At 39.7% G+C, this 18596-nt stretch overlaps 2 protein-coding genes across 2 annotated transcripts; both read left to right on the top strand.

Moving 5' to 3' along the window:
- Window positions 1-454: 454 nt before the first annotated feature.
- LOC142504328 (uncharacterized) lies at window positions 455-1303 on the top strand. The gene is made up of 2 exons (XM_075617208.1): window positions 455-560; window positions 933-1303. Exons 1-2 carry the CDS (start codon window positions 455-457, stop codon window positions 1301-1303), a joined length of 477 nt encoding a protein of 158 aa, XP_075473323.1.
- A 9048-nt stretch (window positions 1304-10351) lies between these two features.
- Window positions 10352-14829, top strand: LOC142555042 (uncharacterized). The gene is made up of 4 exons (XM_075665686.1): window positions 10352-10664; window positions 11241-11405; window positions 11935-12419; window positions 14308-14829. Exons 1-4 carry the CDS (start codon window positions 10394-10396, stop codon window positions 14578-14580), a joined length of 1194 nt encoding a protein of 397 aa, XP_075521801.1. The 5' UTR covers window positions 10352-10393; the 3' UTR covers window positions 14581-14829.
- The last annotated feature ends 3767 nt before the right edge of the window (window positions 14830-18596 follow it).

Raw genomic sequence — 18596 nt, 5'->3', positions numbered from 1 at the left:
AGTTTACGAGTCTCCGCCAGGGGGACTTGACCGTTGCTGAGTTTGTGCACAAATTTGATAGGGGAGGGCATTTGTGCCCTTGATTGCCAATGATGTTGCGGAAAAATTAGGACATTTTTTGGATGGTTTGAGGCCGACGATCCGTCGAGACGTGATGCTGACTGATCTTATTGACTATACTACTGTTGTTGCTATAGTTTTTTGAGCCGAACAATCTCTAAAGGATATTGACTGGGAAATGCAGCGCAAGAGGAACCGTGGCCAGCAATCAAGTCAGCAAAACAAGAAGCTGTTTACGTGACCACCGAAGCGGCCAGGACAGTACAAACCACAAGGACATCAAATTAGAGAAAACATCCCGAAGACTGCTGAGAAGCAACTTTGCAAGGAGTGCAATCGCCATCACTACAACAATGGAATGTGGGGCACCTACAAGTGCTTCAAGTGCAAAGGAATGGGGAATAAGGTTGATGGTTGCTCGAAGCTTAAACAACCCACAACTGGAAGGGCTTATGTAATGCATGCCGACAAAGCGGAGTCAGACACTACGCTTATTACAGGTACTCCGACTATTTAAGCGTTTTATATTGATTTACTGCTTGAAAAAAAAGCATGGATGCTAGAAGTAAATCGAGATGCATTGAACTTGATTTAGAATTGCATGTTTCAAATTAAGGTATTAGGCATAGAATTTTTTTGCAAACATTAGCTATAGGGATCAAATTGTAGAAGATCGAAAACTTAAGGGACTAGATGGAAATTTTTGAAAATTTATGAAGAAAAGACGGAACAAATTCGAAATTCTTTGAATAAATTGAAAATTTTCAAAAATTAAGGGGTTGAAATGCTGATATGGGAAATTATAGAGACCTAGATGATATGAAATTTCTAAATTTTATGGCCTTAATCGAGTATAATGCAAATTTTATCAGGACGAATTTTGTTAGCAGGCGTAGTTACCTACGCTTTGCTAGATTCTGGAGCTACGCATTCTTTCATGTCTGAATCCTTCGTGAAGCAATTGGGAATCTTACCAGTGGACATAGAGTTGGGATTCAGAGTTACAGTGCCTTCCGGCGAACATATGGTCTATATAGGCGTGGTTAAGGATGTGGAACTCAAATTGCAAAAGAATTTTATACGTTCGGACCTTATTGTATTACCAATGCCCGAGTTCGATATTATTTTGGGCATGGATTGGCTCACACTGAATGGGGATACTATTGATTTTCGGCAGATGTCAGTATCTATTAGACCGCCCAATGGGAAAGTATTCATCTTTGAGACTGCACAAAACAATTAAATGCCGCATATCATTCCATGCATTCGTGCAACGAAGCTTATCCAAAGAGGCTGTCAAGATTTTCTTGCTAGTATTATATCTGTACCCAATACTGACAGTCGATCGATCGAGAACGTGGAGGTTGTCAAGGACTTTCCTGGACGTGTTCCCTGACGATGTTTCTGGTATTCCACCCGAGCGAGAGGTGGAATTTGCTATTGAATTGATGCCTGGTGCTGTGCCGATCTCTAAGGCACCGTATCTCCTAGCACCTGCAGAGATGAAAGAATAAAAAGACAAAATTCAAGAGCTGCTAGACAAGGGATTTATTCGCCCTAGTTTGTCTTCATGGGGCGCGCCAGTACTATTTGTGAAGAAAAAGGATGGGAGCATGAGACTGTGCGTCGATTACAGAGTGCTGAATAGAGTGACAGTGAAGAATAAGTATCCATTACCCCGAATCAAAGATTAGTTTGATCAATTGCATGGAGTTTCGGTATTTTCAAAGATATATTTACGGTTTGGATATTACTAGCTGAGAGTAAAAGAGGACATATGTGAACAAGACGGCTTTCAAAACGAGTTATGGGTATTACGAGTTTTTAGTGATACATTTTGGATTGACTAATGCTCCGGCGTTCTTCAAGGATCTCATGAATCGCGTATTTCAGCTGTACCTCGATCAGTTTATTATTATTTTCATCGATGACATGTTGATCTATTCCAAGAGCCGAGAGGAGCATAAGCAGCACTTGAAGACGACCTTGCAAGTGTTATGAGATCGGAAATTATATGCAAAACTCATCAAGTGCGAGTTTTGGCTAGATAGGGTGTCATTCTTAGGACACATCGTGTCGAAAGAGGGAGTAGAGGTCGACCAATCTAATTTCGAGTCAGTCAAGCAGTGGCCAGTGCCTAAAATTGTGACGAAAATTCGCAGTTTCTTAGGTTTGGCTAGCTACTATCATAAGTTCATCAAGGGTTTTTCGTCCATTGCAGTACACTTGAAATCATTGACAAAGAAAAATGCGAAATTTGTATGGAGACCGGAGTGTCAAAATAGCTTTGATCAGTTGAAGCAAGCAATCACTACCGCACCTGTTCTAGCGATGCCGACAGAACAAGGGGAATATGTGTTGTACATCGATGCTTAGAAGCTAGGATTGAGCGCAGTTCTTATGCAGCTGAGCGAGTCATAATGTACGCGTCTAGACAGCTGAAGGTACAAGAAAAGAATTATCCGACGCATGTTCTTGAGCTTGCAACAGTCATATTTGCGTTAAAAATTTGGAGGCACTACTTGTATGACGAGAAATGCAATATCTTTACGGACCACAAAAGTCTCAAGTATTTCTTTACCCAAAAAGAGCTGAACATGAGACAAAGAAGATTGCTAAAACTTGTAAAGGACTACGACTATGACATTAGCTATCATCCTAACGAAGCTAATGTAGTGTCAGATGCTTTGAGTAGGAAATGGTCAGTCTTGGCCCATTTATCAGTACATAAGCCTCTACAATTGGAAATTCAGCTGTTTGATCTTGAAGTTATGTGCTAGGGGAAAGGTCTCTAATCCCGCTACATTGACAATAAATTCCACTCTGCGAGATAGAATTCGAGCCGAACAGTCTAATGATGAGCAATTACAGAAATGGAGACAACGAGATGAATCGAAAGACATCATGTTATATTCAGTCTAGAATGGAATTGTTAAGTATCGAGGTCGACTATGGGTTCCTAGTGGAGATTCACTTAGAGTTGACATTATGGCAGAGGCTCACAGTACCCCTAATTCTGTTCATCCCGGAAGTACAAAGATGTTCAAGGACTTGCAACTCTTATATTGGTGGCCTGGAATGAAACGTGATATTATGTGCTTTGTATCCGAATGCTTGACATGTCAACAAGTGAAGGCAGAGTATCAAAGACCAGCAAGAATGCTTCGACCACTTCCCATTACCGAGTGGAAGTGGGAGAACATTATTATGGATTTTGTGGTAGGATTGCCAAAGAAGGTGATCGGACTCAATGTCATTTGGTAATAGTGGACCGCCTTACTAAGTCAGCACATTTCCTACCAATGAAGACGACTTTTTCCATGACCCAGTATGCAGAGCTATATATTCGAGGGATAATCAGATTGCATGGAATTCCTGTCTCTATTGTGTCAGACAGAGACACACAATTCACTTCATCATTCTGGAAGATTTTACATGCGGCCTTGGAGACTAAACTACTTTTCAGCACCGCATTTCATCCTCAGACAAACATTCAGTCCAAGAGAGTTATAGAGATTTTATAGGATCTACTCCGAGCCTGCGTGATCGATTTCCAAGGGAGTTGGAAACGAAACTACCTATATTGGAGTTCCATTACAACAACATCTATCAGTCATCTATAGGAATGGCTCCATACGAGGCTCTCTACGGAAGGAAATGTAGATCTCCCATCCATTGGGACGAGGTAGGAGAAAGGGCTACGATGGGACCCGAGATAGTTCAACACACCGCAAAACTTGTCGCCAAGATCCGAGACAGAATAAAAACTGCTCAGAGTCGACAGAAGAGCTACGCGAACAAAAGAAACGAGATCTCGAGTTTGCAGTAGGTGATCACTTGTTTATAAAAATAGCACCTATGAAGGGTGTTATGAGATTTGGCAAGAAAAGCAAACTTAGTCCAATATTCATTAGACCATTTGAGATACACGAAAGAGTGGGAGCATTAGCATATCGAGTGGCGTTGCAACCTAATCTCGCAGGAGTCCACAATGTCTTCCACATATCGATGCTCCGCAAGTACATGCCAAACCCTTCACATGTACTGAACTTTGAGCCACTACAACTTACACCAAATCTGTCATATGAGGAGAGGCCTACTCAAATCTTGGGTAGACAAGAGAGAAGGCTGTGGAACAAGGTGATAAAGATGGTCAAGATAAATGGCTAAATCACTCGGAGGAAGAAGCCACGTGGGAGACTGAGTAAGAGATGAGGGTCATTACCCCGAACTATTTGGTAAGTCTTAATTTCGAGAACGGAATTTTATTTAAGGAAGGAGGATTTGTAACGTCCAAAAAGCAAACCCACGTAAACAAAATGCATACAAATGATTTAAATGGATTAATTATTTTATTTAATTGATTTTAAACGTTTACTTGATGTATATTGTATGATTAAAAGTCTAATTGCATGATTCCATGAGAAATTAAGATTTTATCCGAATATTCGATAATAGACTTTGGAAAGGAGACTGGGGACGACCAAGATAAATTATTTTCAATAAATATTTTCAAGACTTATGAATCTGATTAAATATGATTAAATTTTCTGAAAATAGTAGAGTCCAAAATATTTTACGAGACGAGCACGATTTTATCCGGAAAGCTTGTTTTGGGCAAACGAGGGACTTTTAAAAGATCAAAAGTATTATTTTTGAAAACTAATTTTTATAAACTTTTATTTTTAAATTAAATAGGTGTTATTGTGCCTAAAATACCCCAAAACTCAAAGCCTAAAACCTGAGTTCATTAACATGCAAATTAAAATCTATAAAAAAGAAACCTAGGGTCTTTTTTCACCCCATAGCAGCCGAATCATACACACACTTCACACACAAGTTTTCGAAAAATTAGAGAGCAAAAAACAAGGAGTCTTCCTCGCCCATTCGTCCTTCTTCGCACCCCACGTCAACTTTCGTATATTCGAGCGTTTCTAAAACGCAAATGCACGTTTTTAAATTCCTTTGACGCATCATTCAAATCGTATTATGTTTGTTTTATTTATTTTGGTATGAAAAATATTGAAGCACGAACAGTTTAACGATAGAACAAATATTTTTAAAGTTTTGACAATTTTACGCTTGTTCGAAAAAACGTTATGATTTCCAAGGGATTGGCTATCAACATAGGATGTTTAATGGGTGGAACATGGACAATTTAAGGTGGAAACAAGGGCTGGAGTCGAGCTTGGCTAGGAAGAATAACCTAGGGTTTCTAGGCTTCACGATTGTAAGATTGCACGGCTAGGAGGGATGGTGCACCGGGGCTCAGATAGGGCTGATCAGGGGCTCAATGTGGGTCATGGTTCAGGGTTAGAAAGAGTCCTACCAGGTCTAGGACCCGTGTAAGGTAGCTAGGGAAGAGTCCACAAGGGGTAGGACTCTTCCCCATGCATACAGTTGGCGATCTACGGCTAGGGTGGTTCGCGGCTGGGTTGTGGCTAGCTAGGCTGGTTCAGTAGGGTCTATCGTAGGTGGCTAGGGGTGGTCGTAGCAAGGTGCAGCCGTGGTCCGTGGTGGCTCGAAGGGAGAAGGGCCGCGGCTAGGCGGAGCCTTGCGCGTAGGCTTTGTGCGCAGGATAGAGCTGGGGTGCTGGTCCAGGAGGGTTCGGCAAATGTCCAGGAAGGCTAGGGTCTGGTCTTGGCCAAGGTGGCTCAGCCATGGCTCGAGGAAACTGGGCCGTGGCTCAAGGGGAGTGTGCTAGGGTTAGTTGAAGGGTTAGGAGAAGAAAGGATTCGAACCAGGGTCCACAGGGTTTGATTCATGGTTCACGAGGGTAGTTTATGTATGAAAAGGCTATGATTAAAGTCTGTGATTAAAATATTTAAGTTAGAATTAATTTAGAATTAAAACGCTTCACAGTTTAGTAAATAAGGAGTTAAATCAAAAAGCACGAGTTTACGTAAAAAAAATATTAGAAGTCAAATTTAAGCTTAAATAATTATTTGGGATAGTCTCGAGTCAATAAAAGTGAAAAGAAAAAAAAGTCAAAATCGAGAATTTAGGGTCCAAGGGTAAAACGGTCATTTTACACCTGGGTAGTACAAAAAGGGTTGGCAGTGTCTCGAAGAATCATAACGCGTGCTAAATGATATTTTAAAAATTTTACGATGAAAATATGGGATTTTATGATTTATGATAAATTTGTGCAATGTTTACTGTTAGAATGCTATTTTTCGAATGTGGAGAGGACACGATATTTTTTGATTAAAAAGAAAAAAAATATTTTTGAAGGATGTGAATTGACTGTGACAAAAAGGATATGATATATGATTTTTGGGAATATCGTGAGGTAAAAAGCCCTAGAGGGAGCCCGTTTACGGGAGAATGCCATAGAGAGAGCCCAACGATCATATTTCCATTTTACGTCGGTGCCTAGTGCTCGTCCCCATGTGCAATGGTGAGATAAGACTGATCAGTCAACCAGACGATATAGCTAGTCACTTTCAATGATCAAACTTCACCCAAAATGGTAAACGATGGAAAGCTTTATGATTTGACGATTTATGATTAAATTATGCTAGCTTATTTTGAATAAAAGTATGATTTTAATGCATGTGCTTGTATATTTATTATTTATTACTCATGTTTAGAACTTGCTGAGTCAATAGACTCACTAGGGTTTGAATGTTGCATACGATGATGATATTGAGGGAGGCGATGACGCTTGAGTGGATCGAGTCCAGTAGTACACTCCCGAGGGACATTTTCTTCCGCATTAGCTTGATAATCAAAGTTTTAAAAGATTTTGTTAATGAGTTAATTAGAGATTTTTATACTTTATTTTGAAGTTAGTTTGATCATGTTAAAGGTTGAAGTTGAATGTTGTTAATTGACGATTTAATGAATTTTATGCACTTGAGATTTTAAATGTTAAATTACTTTGATTTATGGAAATGTTAAGTTATTTTAAATGGTAAATTTCGAATGAAACAAAAATAAATTAGTTGGATTTTAAAGTTAAAAAAGTAGGAGACGTTTCATCTTCACTAAGTTAGGTACGAGCTGGGTTGAGTCCTTCGACTTCACCATGATATCATCCACGTATACTTGGACATTCCTTCCTACCTGCTCAGAAAATATTTTATCCATTAATCGCTAGTACGTGGCTCCGGTATTTTGAATCCGAAATGCATGACCACGTAATAGAAAGTCCCTTCTGGGCTAATAAAACTCACTTTATCTTGATCTCCTAATCCAACAGACACAAGTATTGATGACTGGCCGTGGAGTCTAACAACTGATCTATCCGAGGCAAAAGATGGTAATCTTTAGGGCATGCTTTATTGAGATCTTTGAAGTCAACAAATATCATCCACTTTCCTGAACTCTTCGGTACTAGGACGACATTCGATAGCCAAGTAGGAAATTGCACTTCTCGAATATGCCTAGCACTAAGCAACTCTCCCACTTCTTTTTTATAACTTTATCTTTCTGGGGCCCAAAGTGTCTCTTCTTCTGTTTCACAGGGCGAACATTCGAAAAGATGTTTAGCCAATGCTCTGCAACATCTGGGGTTATGCCTTTTAGTTCTTGGGCTGACTAAGTGAATACGTTGAGATTAGCTTGTCAACAAGTAATGAGTTCTTTCTTAACCATTGGGTCAAGATCAGGGGCTATTTTGAGTGATTTCTTCTCAGACCCCAACTCTACAATCTCACGCTCTTCATCCACTACCTCCTAAACCTCCCTCTTCACTATGGGTAACCCACTTCTTCCCTTTCTAATCATGTTAACCTTCACATGTGCTCTCTTTCCTTCTACCTTCAGTACTCTTTTATAACACCGACACACGACTTTTTGGTCCCCGCACAAGACTTCAACTTCTTTTCCCACAGGAAACTTAAGCTTCTGATGATAGGTGGAAGCTACAGCTCTGAAGTCCTTTAGAGATGGCCTTCCCAGAATCCTATTATACGCTGACGGGTTATCCACCACGGTGAAGGTCATCATCTTTGTTACCCGCCGAGGATCATTCCCCTAGGATAGATGAAGAATAATCTGACCCAATGGCGAAATGGCATGTCCCGCAAACCCATACATAGGGATAGAGACCGCCTCAAACTCAAATTCTTCCACTTTCATCTGATTCAAAGTTCTCTTGAACAAAATATTCATGGAGCTTCCATTATCAATAGAGATTTTCATGCTTTATTTTGAAGTTAGTATTGATCATGTTAATGGTTGACGTAGGATTTTTGTTAATTGACGAGTTAAGGATTTTGTTCACTTTAAACTTTTAAATGTTAAAAATTAGTAGGATTTTAAAGCTTAAAAGTAGTGGACGTTTCACAGGACGAATGGGCGAGGAGGGTTGGCGGCGGCTGGGTGAGGGCGAGGGCGAGGGCGTACAGGCGTGGGCGAGGGGCTGCCGGATGAAGGCGTGCAGGGCGAGCACTCGAAGAGGTTGGCAGCGGCTGGGCGAGGGTGAGGGGTTACCAGGCGAAGAGGGTTGGCGGCGGCGGGGCGAGGGCGAAGGCGAGGGCGAGGGCGAGGGCGAGTGTGTGCAGGCCTGGGCGAGGGGCGGCCAGGCGAGGGCGTGCTGGGTGAGTGCTCGAGAAGGGTTGACGGCGGCTGGGCGAGGGCGAGGGCGAGGGCGAGGGGCTACTGGGCGAGATTAGGCGAGGGGGGAGGGGGGTTGGCGGCTGCCGGGTGAGGGCGTGTTGGGCGAGGCTGCGTGGAGCGAGCTAGGCGAGGCTGCTGGGCGAATTGCGATGGGGCAAGGCGAGAGTGAGATGAGGGAGGGGGAGGCGGATGTACGTTGGAGAGAGTTAGTGAGTGGGAGGCGACAATATTATTTGGGGAGATGAGAATGGAATGAGCAGGGGGCATCTATTTTTGGGTGAACACAAAAATTTTATTTTTATTTTTGAATAAAGTGAAGGGTCATTGATGGGTGGCGTGTCCAAGCATATGAGAAGCGCGATTAATCGAACTTTGAACCTGCGATTCAGTTCCACTCGAGAGGGGAAGACTGGTGATACCCTATGAATAGGCTCATCAAAATCAGGCCCAAACAAAACTTTGGACCCCCGACCCATCCTAACCTTGGTAGGTGGCTTTAAACCCCATCCCGTTCCTAACCTAGTAGGTGGCCCATGACAGACCCCGGTATTCTTCTATAAATACCAGGTTTGAGAGTCTAATTATTCATTCACTATATCGATTCTTAGCATTGTCTCTGGTTGCTCTCTCATTTTATTCTCAATACCTGACTTGAGCGTCGGATGGGCTACTCTGAGACACCCTCTCGACCTCTTTCTAACGGTCTTCTTTGTGATTTTAGGCCTAGAGTAAATTTGAGGTCTGCATCCGGGTTAGTATCACATATTGGAACCAAACCCTACATTTCTAATGAGTATCACTACTCTATGAATAGGCTCATCAAGATCAAGCCCAAATAAGACTTTGGACTCCCGGTCCATTCTTAACCTATGTAGGTGGCTTTGGACCCCTGGCCCATTCCTAACCTAGGTAGGTGACGCATGACAGATAGAGATATTTTCCTATAAATAACAGGTTTGAAAGTTTAATTATTCATTCACTATATTGATTCTTAGCAACGTCTCTAGATATTCTATCATTCTATTCTCAATACCTGACTTGAGCATGAGAGGGGATACATCAGGACACCCTCCCGACCCCCTTCTAATGGTCCTCCTTTGTGATTTAATGCTCAGAGTAAATTAAATGTCTGCATTCGGGCTAGTATTACCTATTGGAACCGGACCCTATATTTCTAGTGAGTATCATGAAGATTTACTGATTTTGCGAACGATACAATGTTGAATTTTTTAACGAATCTGATTTCGTAAAACCAAATGAATTCTTCGAAGATTTACATAACCAAATTTTGTAAATAAATCGGCCGTTGAAGTAGGAATCGACAAATTCTATACGGATTATAGTTAAAAAATTTTTTTTTTATAAAAACAAAATACTCATCTCGTAAGTGCACAGTCGAATTTTCCAGGCTAATTTATCCGACAAGAGAGTGGAGAAAGTGGCTGATGAGGCAGAGGTAGAAGATGGAGAAATTGTTCATTATGGAGAAACTGTTCATTGAGCATAAGCGGAGGAAAAAAGAGAAGAAGGAAAGCCATCGTTATTCTATTTTATTATTATTTATTAATTTAATGTGTGAAAATTGAATTACGGAGTTAAAAACAAAAAAATATGGTGTAGGGACTGAAAAGATCGAGTTTTTTTAGGAAGAACCGCTCCACTTATTGAGGATACTTTTGTCATTTTCTTTGAGGTTACGTTTTTAAATAGTGGTATGTTATAAAAGGTTATATTTCTGTACGTTCCGGGTAAACACCACGGGAGAATAATGGATCTAATCTCCAAAGCTTACTCTACTGCTTCCGACGACGACGGCGCCGCCGAATACGGCGGGGAAAGATCCGAGCAGAAACACCTGTTTAAGCCTCCTCCTAAACGGATCAGAATCGAAGCATCACATGCCATCCCTGCTCCGTTACCCATACCTGCTTCCGAAGCCCTGATTCCAGGAGGATACGTATCTAAAAGACATCGAGCTGCCCTTGCTTTAGGTCCCAAACTTCCTGACACGAACCCTGTATCCCGCAGCTTGTCACCAGGTTCTGTCTGCTGCCCTTCTCTCTCTTTCTGTTGATTTTTCATGCTATTGAGGAAATTTGCTCGGCACGACTGATAGATTATATTATTTTCACAAGTTATAGTTTGAAATTTTATCGTAGAAGGTGTAAAATGACAATCAACTAGCTTCCGTTGCTCAGATGGATCAGAGGTGGATGCAAAAATAAGCTTCATAAACATTCCTTTAAGTTGTGATTGTATCGGTGTCCTGTCACTGGGGGTTTTGAGTATATTTGGCGAGTACAGTTTAATCTTGTGATCAATTCATTGGCACATTATCAATATGGAGTGGATGACAATGTTATGATATAACCTAAGAGGATAGCTCAACGGCTTAACCAAAAGACTAGTTTGGGAGAACACTCAAACATATTATGCGATTGATGTGGAAAAGGATTTGGAGTTGTTAAATTCAAAGTTTGTGTAGAATGGATGTAAATGTGAAATTGGATTTTAACAATCTTTTTTGATATTCTGACTTCTTGTCCTGAGATTTTTTATTGGTTTAACAAATGCCCGTAGCTGGTAGCCAATCTGCTTTTTCTTTTTTCTGTCAGTTATAGGAAACCTTTCAGATTCAGACTTACCCCATGGTATTTTTACGACACTGAGGCGTCATGCGAAGGGCAGAGTAGGCTCCACCCAAACACCTCAGTCCGTTTCTGTAGGTCTCAATGGGCATGTCAAATCTGTCAATACAGTACAGTGGTCTAGAACTCATGGTAAGTGATTATTGAGGTTAATATTGCTTGATAGTTCTCCTCCACGCCTTTCAAAAAGTTCTTTTGTGTGATTGGTACTTTTACTAAATATTACTTTCAAAAAGTGTTTTGTTGTGCCCATGTACCTTGTCTATGTTGTGTCTCTTATAAATTGCTTGTTCATGGCTATGTGATTGAGTTAGATCTGGACTAATTGGATTGGCAAAACTTAAAAGCATGGTTCTAATTATCGAGGCCTAGTGGTATTGTGATTTGAGATGCAGAAAAGAACAAGTGTTTTGTTTTCTTAAAGTGGCTATATTTGAAAACCATTTGGTCAAATATCATTTGGGAAAGACAGGATTCTATTCCAGTTTTGGTGTACATCATCGAGGCTGTTGAAAATGTGTACTTCACAATTTTTTATACGCTGATTTATTTGTGAGATTTAGAATCTATCATCTCCTAAATGCCTTTGTCAGTATCGTCCTGCTGTCATTATCTTACCATTATGTGACTTTCTGATCTGTTCTATGATTTTAGTTTTCAGCTCACCTTCTTGCTTCTGCTGGAATGGATCATACTGTCTGCATATGGAATGTGTGGAGTCGAGATCAGAAAAGAGCCAGGATATTAAATTGCCACCATGCAGCAGTAAAAGATGTGAAATGGTCGGATGATGGATTATCTGTTCTCTCTTGTGGTTACGACTGCACATCAAGGTTGGTTGATGTAGAAAAGGGAATTGAGCTTCAGATTTTCAAGGAGGATCAATTTGTAGAAGTTGTTAAATTTTTCCCAAGCAATTGCAAACTTTTTCTCTCTGGGGGATCAAAAGGCCAGCTTAAATTATGGGATATTAGGGCTGGCAAGTTGGTACACAAATATGTCCGAAGTCTTGGTCCCATTCTTGATGTAGAATTCACTGTTGATGGCAAGCAAGTTATCACCTCCAGCGATGTGTCCAAAAGCAATCTTAGTGAAAATGCGATTATTGTTTGGGACGTTTCACGAGAAATTCCATTATCTAATCAGGTAAAAATTTTGTTTGTGCTGGTACTTGCTCATTGTTAAATTATTGCATACGAAATGGTAAATTTATTCATAAAAGTACAATGGATCTACTAAGGAGTGTTTACTCTGATAGAAGGTTTATGTAAATGAAGACACGCAGCTCTATTCAGTATTAATTCCTCTACAGGGAATTTTCCTTCCTAAATTTGATAACCTGATTACAAAGGTTGCCAAGTAACTGCATTAATAAATTGATCGAGTGTGCAATTACAAGAGTAAAACCACTTGCCCTGACTCCAAGCTAGTATCATCAAAACTGGGTTATATTTGTGTACCCCATACTGATTCCCTCATTCACATTTTATTTTCCTTAGCGGGCACCTTTCGCATCACTGTTTGGATAGTTGCTTTCTAAATTCTTATGGGGTTGGAGTCCATTAGCAATTAACTAAAGCAAAATTAGTTCCAAATTCGGATTTTATCCTTGATATATGCTCCTGTTCATCTTCCCTTCAAAATTCCCTTCTCCGTTCCCTTTCATCTTCTGCGGCTCTGCCAATATTCTGACCCAAAGAGATCTACTCGGACATATTGATATTTTGGGGTATAATTTTGACCACTCGTAAAGCACAATCACTTTTTTCTCCTGCACACACTCTTGCTAGTATTGCAACCAATACTCTCGGTGCTGCGGTAATTCCCACCGAACACCAAAACATCCTGTCATGTAGTTTGCCCTCGTATCTGTGCAAGAGTGTGGCCTATACCTGCTGCTGTTGTCCAATCCAAACTGTTAGCTGATTTTCGGGATATTTGAGTTTATAAATCCCATTTTTGAACATCGTGTTTGCTGCAAATTAATTTTAATTAAGATAAGAGATGATTGATGTTTGTGTGGTTTTGATGCTTTTGTTTCAATGTAGCGACTCATGAGTCCCTCACAAATCTTTCTACATGATTTCTGTTTTTTTTTTATTTCAAACCAGCCCTTCCATACAGATGAATGTTTTTGGGACTTGATTGACCGTTGGGGGTGCCTTGGATTTCAAATAATGTCATTATATCAGACTTAGAAAGCCACTAAATGGGATTGGTTCCTTAAAACTGGGAAGCTCGAGTTAGGGCTTGTTTCATTTTGTCACTTCCTTGCCCATGCTCTCTCCTATCAAATTCTACCTCTCCTAAAAACAATTGTTGTGTCCACTGCCAGAACTGCAGTGGGTATCTTCTTCTTTTCCTTTTTTTGGTTGCCCAAGCGGTAATCTCTGCTGAAGCTCTCCCATTGGGAATTTTAAATGTTCCCATCATGTCAATTTGATGTTCTTGATTCTTGAGTTCTTTTGTCCCTTGGCTCCAGCCCATCAGAGCTTTATCATGTTTCCATTTTTGCCTCATTTCTGGTAGTTATCATAATTTCTGGTGGATTGTAGTCTTTTTTTTTTTCTGGACAGTATTCACTCCCCACCGGTGTTAGACATGAATCTTAATCCAGCCTACACTGAGCATCAATTTTTAGATATTAGTTCAAGAGAGCCCAAGCCCAAAAACTAGTTTTTTAGGTCAAACTACTTATATGTCATTTCACAAGTTATAACGAAATCGATGTGAAATCAGAACAAATTCATTGTTTATCCATTTAATCCCACGGGAGTCCTTTCCCTCTCATCCCCCCCTTTGCCCCCCCCCCCCCCCCAACCAAGACGAGAAACGGGTGTTGCGGCTTGCGCATCTAAAATTGAAAAAATAAAATACACTCGTGATATATTCATCTATGTTGCATTGACATGCATGCTCAAAGGCTTTGCTCAATATATGTGGCTTGTCTGTGTATTTCTTTTTCCATCTCTGAAATGTTCTGTATTTTCCAGACTCTGTATATCATAACCCTCTTTACATCTGCACATTTCAGGTCTATACAGAAGCATACACATGCCCAAGTATAAGATGTCATCCTTTTGAGCCATACTTTATTGCTCAATCCAATGGAAACTATATTGCAATAATCTCATCCCAGCCGCCATTCAAACTGGACAAGTACAAGAGATATGAAAGTCATGGTGTATTGGGATTCCCTATCAAATGCAACTTCAGCTTAGATGGAGGGATAGTTGCCTCTGGCTCATCCGATGGATTTATGTACTTCTACGACTCGAAAACCTCCAAACTCCTAAAAAATGATTAAAGCTTACGAGCAAGCATGCGTGGATGTTGTGTTTCATCCCACAATGCCTAATGCTGTTGCTAGTTGTAGCTGGAATGGAGAAGTTTCTGTGTTCCAGTAAGCAAGTTGTGGGTCGTGTGATATATTTATAGGATATATCGAGTTGTATTTTTTTCCCCATTTGGGATGTTGCCTCTTTTTTTGGGTACTTAAATATGTGAACCAACTGTGTTTTTTAAGATGGGAATGCATTGTGTGGATCTCTTTGTACGTAAATTTGTCTATTTTCCGCATAATCTGTGCTTGCTAAAATTTGTTCATGTGCGACATACAAGACATTCCGCAGAAGGATGGTTGCGAAACTCAAGTCGCATTTCCCCATTCATAACAAGCCTTGTTCTTTAATCAACAACTGTATATTTTTAAAGGTTCCCAATTTTTGTGTTACATAGGCAATCTGTAATTCCAAATGAACAAATTTCGACTAGGGTTTTGCCGAATAAATTTGCCAAAAAAATTGAACTTATAGGTAGCCAAATAACAACGTTACCTGAATTAGAAAGATGCAGACCAATGCCGAATAGTTCGGGTGCGCGATTGTTGTTCCTGTGAACTCCAAAGATGAGATGTAGTTCATCGTCACGTCTAGGAGTGTAAACGAACCGAATCAAGCTAAATATAATGAAACATTTAAGGTTAGAACTTATTCGAGCTCGATTCAAAGTTTTAAAATTTTAAAATTTTGGGTTCGATTTTAGTTCAACTCAAGGCTTTGGTTCGAGTTCGAGTTTGAGTTTGGCTCAAAATAGACGAACATGTTTGCGTACTATTCGAACTATTTATTCGAAAATAAATACTTAAAAGACTCAAAATCTATTTATTTAATATATATTTATATTAATAAAATATCAAGGTTCGTGATCGGCTCGCGAACTATCGAACAATATATTTTGGACTCGAATTTGGTTTAAAATAAAATATCAAATCAAATATTTTTCAAACCGTTGCATCCAGGACTGCTGAGGAATACGCCTTTTAAAAATAATCGTGATCTAATGAAAAATAAAATACTACAGTTTAAAATTTGCCAACTCGGCCATCAATAATTAAAACAAGTAAAAATCCTGGAAATCACCAACATATCATAATAAGCGAATAAAACTGATCAAGTCTACAAACTCATAAAACGTGATGTGCAGAAATTATGGTCCTCGGGTCATGTGCACAAATCCAGCCCTGCCTACTTAGAATTCCGCACCTCCAGCCTCCTCATCAACATGCTCACCTGCATCAATCACACCTAGTGAGTTTAAAGACTCAACACAACTATAACATTAATACCAAGTACATATACATACAACAGTGAAAAGTACCGTAATAAAAATACAGTTCATGATCTTTAAAGCGTAAAGGTAAACATACTAAAGCATACATGTCAAAACATATCTCAACATAACATCATATATGTGTTCATTTCTTTTAATTGAATTTCGTTCATAAGTTGTGACTTTCGTATCATCATGTCAGTCGATGGATCCATCTACGTGTAACTGCGGTACTCGGCGACGGGGATATCAGTGATAACATTACCTGTCCACTGAGCCTTGGCCTTACATGTCATCATGTCATCATATCATCGTATTAGTCACAACCAACTCTCATCATTCAAAACATGTCATCGTACTCATCACCCAAGAAAATCATGCATATACGTAAATTTTCCTTGAAACCAAGCATGCAACGTATTTATCATTTTTACATAAAAATCATGTACATGATACATAAACATTTAAAAACATGAAAAATCGTGCTCAGGGCATTGCCAGGACAAAAATCTCGACTCGCGTGCAAAATGGCCATTTTGCCCCTGAAAACCCAAAATGACTATTTTACCGCTGCACCTATAAATTTCGACCTGAAGCTTACCAAACTCCTTAAAACATCCCAAAACATATTTATAAGCATTTCTTAGACATAAACTCGAGCCCGTCTCAAAAATTAATCGATTCGTTTTAAAACTTGAACCGTGGTCTCGGTTTTAACCCAAATCAATCCGAAACTAAACCAAATTTTTCAAAACTCGAATCATGTCCTAAACCTACCCAACCAGCCTTAAAACCATACTTTCCAGCCCACTAAGACCCACGGAAACAAGGCCATATGCTGCTGGAATTTTTTCCCAATACACGTTCGAAACCCTAATACGCAAAACTTGAAAATTATCAACCCTAGGCTCTACCGGCTCGGACCAGCCTTGGATAAACCCTTCCTAGCCCACTTAGGACCCTCCTGAACTGAATTAAGCACAGCTCACAACCCCATGCAAGCCGCATGACACAAAAGATCGCACCAACTGAGCTAACCTTTCCTCAACTCGATCGATCGGCTTCTCCACTAATCTGCAGCCATGTTTGAGCCAACCTAGGCCACGGCTCAGACCCACCAGGGTCTAGTACAGGGCTAGGGTTGACTCTTTCACAGTCGGCACACTCAAAAGTTCCGATCTAGCCATCCCCGACTCAAGCAAACATGACACACCCTACGGCCTTTGCATAATCTCGACCCTCATCAAATTCCAGCCCTTTGACACCATAATTTTCTACGTAAGCAGCCCCATTAACACTCAAACTCGGCAGTCCCTAGCACAAAATCATGAAAACGTGAGTTGTGATAAAAAAAAACATGCATGCAATCGAGTAAAAACCGAACAAGATTGATGCTGCATGCTCGATCGAAAGATTCCTCAAACAAATATACACATGTCAGCATACATAGTGTGAATTATGAGTAAAATAATGATACAAGTAGTGCCTTGATGTGTAGATGCTCAAAGACTCGAAGAAACGAGCGTCGTACAAGCACCGGAGGAGCCGGGAGGAAGCTTGCTTGAAAGAAAATGGAGAGAGCCGAACTTGCTGCTGGTTTCTACTGTAAAAGTCTAAGGGCAGGGGCTGCTGATGGAGGGGTGGGGCGGCCACTTAAAGATATTAGGGTTAGGATTGATTTAGGTAGGGTTTAAATGGATTATAAAGCACTAATGAGCCTTATTAAAAATTAAAAGGGTTTTGAGCCCATTAGACAATAAAACCAACCTATTAAGCCCAATAAAATTCCCGAAAAATACTTCGTTTAGGTACGTTTTTTAAAATATATTTTTCAGCCCTCAAAAAGTCCCTCCGGTTCGATAAAATTTGCGTATCGATTAAAAATATGACCCGGCGAGTAAAAATACCTACCAAGACCCAATTTTCGAAAAATACCCTTAAAACAATTCAAATTAATTAATTAAAATTAATCATTTGATAAAATATTTTCCTGATAATCCCCGGTCTCCGTTCCTCGTTCGAGCGCGAAAGACAACTTAAAACCCTAATGCATGAAACTTAAAAATAATCATGCAAAACTCTTACCATGCAATAATCATGCATTAAATGCATAAAAATCTTTAAACATATAATTTAAAATAAAACCTTAGATTGCATGTATCCAGGTTACATAGATCGAATTTCCTGGAACTTACAGTTATAGCTTCTAAAATTCCAAAAATGTGTAAGAAATTGTATATGTTTGGAACACGCAATCGGTGTCACAACGTAATAAAAGAAGAGACAATAAATATAAGAGTATTGGTTCTAGTTGTGGCATTTTGATATAAAAATATGAGAAAATAAAGGATAAAATTGGACATCGAGATTTACGTGACCTCTAAAATGATTGGGATAAAAATCATGAGCAAGATTAAAATATTCCACTATAATATTTTGTATTTTACAACCTCTCCTTCTGTTTTCAAAAATAACACACTCTTAATACATGAGAAAACCTCACAAATAGTATAGAACAAAATTCTCTAATAAGAATGATATGATTTGAGAAAAGAATTGAGAACGAGATGCTTTTGGAATGAAGGAGGGAGAAATATTTTTATAGCTCATCATGAGTGTTAAAACGTGTTTTCTCGTCTAAATGCATTGCCAAAATTCGCTGCACAAATTATGACAACCAACACCTACAACAATAAATATTTTGTCACTCAC

Source organism: Primulina tabacum, chromosome 9, assembly GCF_025594145.1.
Source record: "Primulina tabacum isolate GXHZ01 chromosome 9, ASM2559414v2, whole genome shotgun sequence".
Taxonomy (NCBI): Eukaryota; Viridiplantae; Streptophyta; class Magnoliopsida; order Lamiales; family Gesneriaceae; genus Primulina; species Primulina tabacum.
Note: the sequence above shows the minus strand (reverse complement) of the source record. Positions and strands in the feature narration are given on the sequence as shown.